General features: G+C 36.9%; 1 protein-coding gene across 1 annotated transcript in view; it reads right to left on the bottom strand.

Moving 5' to 3' along the window:
* Positions 1–6528: 6528 nt before the first annotated feature.
* Positions 6529–9780, bottom strand: part of LOC117333849 (A disintegrin and metalloproteinase with thrombospondin motifs 7-like) — a 66355-nt gene continuing 63103 nt past the window's right edge. The window contains 3 exon segments of the mRNA XM_033893264.1: positions 6529–8327; positions 8789–8939; positions 9603–9749. Of these exon segments, the coding sequence (XP_033749155.1) occupies positions 8161–8327; positions 8789–8939; positions 9603–9749 (465 nt within the window). The 3' untranslated portion in view covers positions 6529–8160.

Here is a 9780-nt window from a genome sequence, read left to right as displayed (position 1 = left end):
AGAACACCAACGAAAATATCTCCAACATTTAAACGGGAGACACGTGTTAACCTTCGGATACGTTTTTTGCCATCCTCTTAATTTATGTGTGCTGTTAAAATGTCAAATCTCGCCACGTTGTTGATATTGAATGTCTGAAACATCTGATAGAGCCAGAGGCGAGATCTGTAGCAAATAGTGTGTATATTAACGAAAGCTGTTGTCCGAATATTACATTGGTCACCAATACCCTACTGTACAGCCACACATTTTCAGAGGAGAGCAGGCAGCTTGGGAACATACTGTTGATGAAGATCGCATTTTTATTTTTTCAGAAAGTAAGTACAGCGCATTTTTAATTTTAAATGTATAGTAGGTTGTTTGCCGTTCATCTGAGGCCCGTTAGTCCATTTCCTAAAACAATTCTTGTTTTCGATATTTCTCGCATGCAGCGTTCTCTTCGGTCCAGATGTATTTGAGATGACCGCCGGACGCGGAGAGCACTAGAAAGATATCGATTTATCTTGGTCCGTAGTTCTTATATAGTCGTGCATGTTTTATTTTGAGACTGACCAATGTTGGATTTTTTAACAGTTGGAGCTTGTTACGACTTTCCCCTTGTACATACGTAAATGTATGTTTATATTCCATTCGGACAAAGGTTACGACAAGATGAGTACCTGATTTGACATTTGACACAAGATTGTAAGAGTAAATTTTAAAAGGTACGGGCAGGTTGTTCATTTTTGTAATTGGAAAATCAAAGATTGTAGCCAGCTTCATATCATTTCGAATTCCATATTGCCGCTTTTAATGAACACTGGGGGTGTCAGTTCTGCCGAATGTTAATCTAGCAGTGACCTGTGTATATTGTTCTAATTTTTGGAACCGCCTTCTTATTGTAAATATGTCCCTTCATATGACAACTCCTAGTACTTTGCTGTGTGCCTTCTTAATGACGGCAACCTTTTTTTCTTGTTTGTACCGATATTTGGTATATTTGCTCCCATTTTCTCTGAAGACGGAATCTTGTCCGGACAACTTACTATTTAGTTTTTATTTTATTTATTTTTTTTATGGAAGTTATGCCCCTTTGCCCATGTTTACAGACAAATGTACTTTAGTTAAAAAAAAACACGTCTACCGTCCTGGCGAGATATTGCTGTTGTCCCTACCTACACGTTTCATTAACAGCTTCGTCGGATAAAAAGGATATTGAAGTGGCAGACAGCTAGAATTTGAATGTACATTAGTTTCACACATTCCATTTTCGGAGATTGAAGCTGAAGTTGATCTATTTCTATGCTCATAATGTTGGACGTCCCCTGATACGTGTGGATTAGACAGAAGTTGTAAAGTAGACATTTATTTCCTCGTTCTGTATTTCAGATATTTTTTTACATGTATCTAACCTGTCTTCCTGTCGATTTATAAAAAGTAGTATATGTTCTATAATAACTTATAGAATTACTGCTTCATTATCAATGTGTAAAAGATAACAGATAAAATTTCCAAACAGTACATAATGCATATGATATACATGTTACTTGGCCAGTATACTTTTAGGATAAATTACATGAGACCAATCTTAAGGTCACATCTGCCAATAGCAACAAAATAATCAAATGCAAAATGCAAGCGTCGTGGTATTTGGTCGTGTAGTATGTTTTTATGAAAGATGGCTATCGGGAGGGGGAGGGGGCGTAAAACTTCCTATTCCCTTTATATCTTTTATTAATATTCCTGAATATGTTTCATTACCTTTAAAGTGACGATCCTACAACATTGTTTTATTTTAGATGGTCCACGCCGTACGGTTCTTGCTGTTGTTAGCCTGTGTCGTCTGTGTGACGTCCGCCCAGTACCTGGTGTTCACAGAGGTGTATCATTGTCTGATGGCGACAAACCAACATCTTGACAACTGTATTACAGCACCTGCATGTATTCATTCGGATGCGTGTAAAATTCTCTGCTATCAAAAAAATTATCAGCGCCTTCAATACTGTATAATAGGTGAAAAATGAGGGGAAATTGGTGACGACTCAGACTCTCTTCAAATAACAATTGAAAATATCTGTGCAATATCTAAAAGAAATTACTGCGGCATTTAAACAGGATCAATTGTCATGGGAGATAACTCTGATCGAAGTTTATCAATAAATTTTCACGAAATTTATTGTCAACCTACTTTTTTTTCATTTTGGTTGAAATTAATGGTTAAAATTGGTAGTTGTTTCAGTAGGATCTCGATCTACATATAGGTTACAATAATATTACAATTAACCTTGTAATCGTATATAGAATATATAAAAGAATTTGGATGTGACATAGTGGTATAAGCTGCAGGTATTTCTGGCTAGGCGATTATAGGTATCGTATGTCGCGAGTTTGTGGCGCAGTCAGGGCGCGAGTCATAGAATTTTCTTCCTTCTTATTGGTGTTACTACATGCATATAAAAATAATCAGGAATACAGTTTGATTTTTAATTGTCAAGATATTTCGTATTGACATACAAATATACATTTATCTAAAATCCAAAATCAAACCAAAGAAAACATGACCATTTCTTTCTTTGAGCATATTACAAAGTTTATTGACAAGGTACCGACATTATGAAACATTTTTTGACATATTATTAACAAAATAAAAACATTGCTTAAACATAAAGCAACAAGCATCTTACATATCTCACTACTAACAGAAACACAGACAGGAGCTGCTGTAGTAGTGGTATCACTGACCACCGGTAAATACTAACAGAAACACAGACAGGAGCTGCTGTAGTAGTGGTATCACTGACCACCGGTAAAACACTGGTCAGTATGTACTATAAATAAATGCTAGCCATTAAAAATATTCAAACAGCTAGGTTTGGACAGACACCTACAAGTGTATAACAGAATAGATAATTCTATAGGTCTCTGGATTGGAGGAGCATTATATATGTAACAGTTAAACAGCAATTGTACTCTAATGGTGATCTGGTTTACAGCAACATGGGTTATTCCTATCAAACAGGGGTTATAGGAACCTTGAGGGGTTGTCACTTAGAAAGCATGTCAAACAAAATGTATACTGCAACTTACTGACAAGGCAGGTGTAGACATAATGACTATTACTATCAATGTATTATGCACATCGCTATATTGACTGACTGATTGGGATCAACTCAACAGGAGATAAAAAATGATATCTAGGACAGCAACATGTATACCAAAGGAAATACAGCATTCTGTACACCACAGGAAATACAGCATCCTGTATACCAAAGGAAATACAGCATTCTGTACACCACAGGAAATACAGCATCCTGTATACCACAGGAAATACAGCATCCTGTATACCACAGGAAATACAGCATCCTGTATACCACAGGAAATACAGCATCCTGTATACCACAGGAAATACAGCATTCTGTATACCACAGGAAATACACCATTCTGTACACCACAGGAAATACAGCATCCTTTATACCACAGGAAATACAGCATTCTGTATACCACAGGAAATACACCATTCTGTATACCACAGGAAATACAGCATCCTGTATACCACAGGAAATACAGCATTCTGTATACCACAGGAAATACAGCATTCTGTATACCACAGGAAATACAGCATTCTGTACACCACAGGAAATACAGCATCCTGTATACCACAGGAAATACAGCATCCTGTATACCACAGGAAATACAGAATTATGTACACCACAGGAAATACAGAATTATGTATACCACAGGAAATACAGCATCCTGTATACCACAGGAAATACATCATCTTGTATACCAAAGGAAATACATCTTGTATACCACAGGAAATACAGCATCTTGTATACCACAGGAAATACAGCATCTACAGCATCGTGTATACCACAGGAAATACAGCATCCTGTATACCACAGGAAATACAGCATCTTGTATATCACAGGAAATACAGCAACCTGTACACCACAGGAAATACAGAATTATGTACACCACAGGAAATACAGCATCCTATATACCACAGGAAATACAGCATCCTGTACACCACAGGAAATACAGCATTCTATACACCACATGAAATACAACATCCTGTATACCACAGGAAATACAGCATTCTGTATACCACAGGAAATACAGCATCTTGTATACCATAGGAAATACAGCATCCTGTATGCCACAGGAAATACAGCAATCTATATACCAAAGGAAATACAGCAATCGGTATACCACAGGAAATACAGCATTCTGTGTACCACAGGAAATACAGCATTCTTGTATACCACAGGTAATACAGCAACTTGTATACCACAGGTAATACAGCAACTTGTATACCACAGGAAATACAGCATTCTATACACCACAGGAAATACAGCATTCTGTATACCACAGGAAATACATCATCTTGTATATCATAGGAAATACAGCATCCTGTGTACCACAGGAAATACAGCATTCTGTATACCACAGGAAATACAGCATCCTGTATACCACAGGAAATACAGCATTCTGTACACCACAGGAAATACATCATCTTGTATATCATAGGAAATACAGCATCCTGTGTACCACAGGAAATACAGCATCCTGTATACCACAGGAAATACAGAATTATGTACACCACAGGAAATACAGCATCCTATATACCACAGGAAATACAGCATCCTGTACACCACAGGAAATACAGCATTCTATACACCACATGAAATACAACATCCTGTATACCACAGGAAATACAGCATTCTGTATACCACAGGAAATACAGCATTATGTATACCACAGGAAATACAGCATCCTGTATACCACAGGAAATACAGCATCCTGTATACCACAGGAAATACAGCATTCTGTATACCACAGGAAATACAGCAACTTGTATACCACAGGAAATACAGCATTCTTGTATACCACAGGAAATACAGCATCTTGTATACCACAGGAAATACAGCATCTTGTATACCACAGGAAATACAGCATCCTGTATACCACAGGAAAAACAGCATTCTGTACACCACAGGAAATACAGCATCTTGTATACCACAGGAAATACAGCATCTTGTATATCACAGGAAATACAGCAACCTGTACACCACAGGAAATACAGCATCCTATATACCACAGGAAATACAGCATCCTGTATACCACAGGAAATACATCATCTTGTATACCATAGGAAATACAGCATCTTGTATACCACAGGAAATACAGCATCCTGTATACCACAGGAAATACAGCATTCTGTACACCACAGGAAATACAGCATCTTTTATACCACAGGAAATACAGCATCCTGTATATCACAGGAAATACAGCAACCTGTACACCACAGGAAATACAGAATTATGTACACCACAGGAAATACAGCAACCTGTATACCACAGGAAATACAGCATCCTGTACACTACAGGAAATACAGCATTCTATACACCACATGAAATACAGCATCCTGTATACCACAGAAAATACAGCATTTTGTGATTTCTATAAACAGATGATCATGTAAAGTATAACACATAATGTGCAACATTCCAGGTATACATACATAATCGATTCAATATGCTACATTCTGCCTGTACATGTATATAACCAACTCAATATTCAACATACCCATGCGCATGCCAGTATACATGTATACAACCTTCTCAATATTCAACATACCCAGTATACATGTACACAACCAGCTCGATATGCTACATACCCGGTATACATGTACACAACCAGCTCGATATGTTACATACCCGGTATACATGTACACAACCAGCTCGATATGTTACATACCCGGTATACATGTACACAACCAGCTCGATATGTTACATACCCAGTATACATGTACACAACCAGCTCGATATGTTACATACCCGGTATACATGTACACAACCAGCTCGATATGTTACATACCCGGTATACATGTACACAACCAGCTCGATATGTTACATACCCAGTATACATGTACACAACCAGCTCGATATGTTACATACCCGGTATACATGTACACAACCAGCTCGATATGTTACATACCCGGTATACATGTACACAACCAGCTCGATATGTTACATACCCAGTATACATGTACACAACCAGCTCGATATGTTACATACCCGGTATACATGTACACAACCAGCTCGATATGTTACATACCCGGTATACATGTACACAACCAGCTCGATATGTTACATACCCATTATACATGTACATAACTTGATCAAATGACGCTACATACCACCTGTACATGTATACAACATCTCAATATGTTACATACCCATTATATAACATGTCACATACCTTGCATACATGTATATAATCGACTCAATATGCTACATATATATATATGTACCAGGCCAGGTTGTTTTTTTATGTAACATTTTACTCATTATTAAGCATTGCTTCATGAATTATGCAACTTTCTCTTTAAATTCAGTAATGCATTCCAACAGAGAAAACTTGATTTAGAAATTTGTGAGCCTGGAGTATGTAACAGACAAATGATACATAAAATGGAGACTATCATACGGTATATATAAATACAAGAAGAATCTTATATAGAGGAAAATACTGACCAAAGACTCCCAACACAGACAGCAATGAATGTGACATTTTACATACCTAACTCTTCCTTCATTGAATAATGTCCATAAATGTACATGTGAATAATTGTCATAATCTGAACTTAAACAAAATCATAAAAAAATCATTCTTGAGTGAAGAGAAATAATTTTCTCAATATTGACAATCAAATTTCACCGATTGTCATAAAATAATGAGAAATACGTCGATTACACCAGGTGAAAATAGATTCTGCCCAATCAACATATCAAATATATATAGTATACAATAAGAGCTACCCTACTTTATACACTGAGGTTGGACATCTAGGTATAAAATCTAGTGACAATATAACAATATATTTTAGTATAGAGATCACTGTGTAGCTTCTAATAACAAATTATTGTCTAATCTGTTATAACATATAAACAAAAGTGTTAAATTGTGAGAAAACATCAACAAGTGACTTATTTAATACACAGTATATATAGGCACCAGTATCCGACGGTTCAGTAATTATAAATCTGAGAGTATATAATATAATCACATCACAGCACCTTATATATGTTAGATAAAAGTCGAGTCACTGGTTCCATGTAGTACCAATCTCTATACTCCGTACATATCCACTTCCATCCTAATTCAGTCAGCAATGTTTGGTTTTCACACATATGGATAATCAGGAGAAAGCAGTTAATTGTTTTTCCAGTTTTCGGTAGAGTATACCGACTTTACAATGGACTACTTACAGAAGCTATGTTAGTACAAGCATTTGTACATTTCTGGAAGGGACTACAAGGCCGAGCACAGTTGTCTGGAGTTTATACAGCTAAGTATTAATCAGTTTATGGAGGAATCCCACAGGATGGATAGGACACCTGCACTGTTAGCGTTCTTGGGACTTGTTACTCTGAGACAATGGATAAAGGTCCTGAACAGTGTACAAATCAATCCTTCTCATCAGACATTCCAACAATAAATCTGTGGGCTGACTTCCATCTCTAATCACATGTCAGGTCACATGTCACACCATCTCTAATCACATGTCTGGTCACATGTCACACCATCTCTAATCACATGTCAGGTCACATGTCACACCATCTCTAATCACATGTCTGGTCACATGTCACAAGATATCTGATCACATGTCAGGTCACATGTCACACCATCTCCAATCACAACTGGTCACATGTCTGGTCACATGTCACACCATCTCTAATCACATGTCTGGTCACATGTCACACCATATAACCATCTGGTACCATGAAATGGTCATACCATATCATTGGTTACAGTGATTCATCAATGATCCTTAGTATTACACACACTGGGTCACAATTTTAAGAGTTGTCTCCCCTGTATCACTGGGAGGATTGTGTAATAACCAGTGTTGTGTTGATATGGTCATTGCTTCACATAAATGTTTCTGTGGTTAAACCAACTGCACTTTTCATCAGGAGAAACTCAAACAGTCAACTCGAGTTTTTAGCATAAAATTGCACTTCCTTGAAGTTGAGTCATGTTCAGGAAAATCTTTTAGTCTCCTTCACCGTTCTTATCCAGATTCTGAATTGCATTCTCCAAATTCAATATATAGGATTTCTCCAAGGCCGCCCGGCTTATAGAAACAGCCCCAGTAAAGAGGCTGTCACTACGGTTCTACCTGGCAGTGCGACGGTGGTAGGGGCGTTGTCTCCACTGTCGTACATTACAGGTGAGACAACATTTGACACGGACGTACAGTTTGGAACACTGTTTCATTCTCCTTAGGGCACGGCAAATCTGGTTACTCATCTTGTCTCTAGTACAATGGTGTCTGTTTAAAGCTGGAATCGGAAAGAAAATGTTTCACAGATACAAAACTCAGTCATCTCATCACTGTTTATTGTCTCTTTTTCCTCTGTTCTAAACAATTCCTTGATAAAATTCTCGTAGTTTCAACACTATTTTATACAAAATTAATATCATTTTACCTGCCTTTTGTAAAGAGGTGACTAAGAAAGTGGCAATACCCTCTCAGTATATTGTCAAAATTCCTTATACAAAGTGATACCAAAATTTGCATGCTGACATGGTATTGAATTAAATGTAATTTACATATAGAAGACTATAATGGCATGTCATCGAATATCACTAAGAATACATGTATAATCAATTTATACTTATAAATCTCTGACACCTTATATAATTCTCCCTGAAGGTTACGTGATTCAATTCTCTGATACCAAGGTTGTTTACACTTGTTTGGGTCACCATATCTTACAGATTCTACGAAATAAACACTCACCATGATTGTTGTCAGGACAAGAATCTGTATTGCACTGTTGTCTTTCAACAGGTTTAGTATGGGCGGAGCAGCCGACGCCCCTCTGTTGTGATGTAATGTTGATACACTGGACAAGACGAACCTGTTCTCCTCCGCCACAAGTCTTGGAGCACTATTACAACACATACAGATGACATTATAGTATTAAGATTGTTTTCTTCGAAAGTTTGAAGCATCAAGCATGAAAATTATAACTATTTTTTTTTTTTTTTTTACAAAAATTTTAAAGCAATTTTATAACTAACTTCTGTTTTTCTATCTATTTCTTGCAATTTTATTTCATATCCTTGAAAATAACAGCCGTACAGTACATGTATTAAGTTGTTTAATTTTGCATGGCTATAATATTCCATTGTTGTCCCTGTCAGACCTAGTCCGATGGCATTATACAGCCGCCCAACCATGCCTTGTATACATTCTGTAGTAAACACACTTTGATACATTTGTTTGTATATAGAAATGTTCACATGCTTTTTATTTCACACTATATATTTAATGACTACAAACTCGTGAAATTATATACCCCTATACAAATATTACAAACTATTCAGCAACTGTCAACAAACCAAGTGCTAACATAATACTAAGTACACTGATTCAAGTTAGTTAATTTTTTTATCACTGATAAGCTAGCTTCCATTGCTGTAAGTCGGACGTAACTCATTCATGTCAAATTCAACCTTAATTGGCCTCTACCAGGCAGGAAGTACATCAAGAATAAGTGATTTAACTTTACTATAAAAAATAACTTGTGTACAAATGATGAAGAACTTACCCTACTCCACTGACCATGGACCCAAGCAATACAGGCAGGAAGGTCACAAGACATGGTTTCTAGAGGTTTTTGTTCTGGGTCACAAACATGGCCCCTAGGACACGTCACCAGCCTCATCTTCATTGACATACCACATGTGGCAGAACACTACAACACAAATGAACATTTTGATTTCAGC

Source organism: Pecten maximus, chromosome 9, assembly GCF_902652985.1.
Source record: "Pecten maximus chromosome 9, xPecMax1.1, whole genome shotgun sequence".
In the NCBI taxonomy this organism is placed as follows: Eukaryota; Metazoa; Mollusca; class Bivalvia; order Pectinida; family Pectinidae; genus Pecten; species Pecten maximus.
This window is presented reverse-complemented; position numbering and strand designations above follow the sequence as displayed.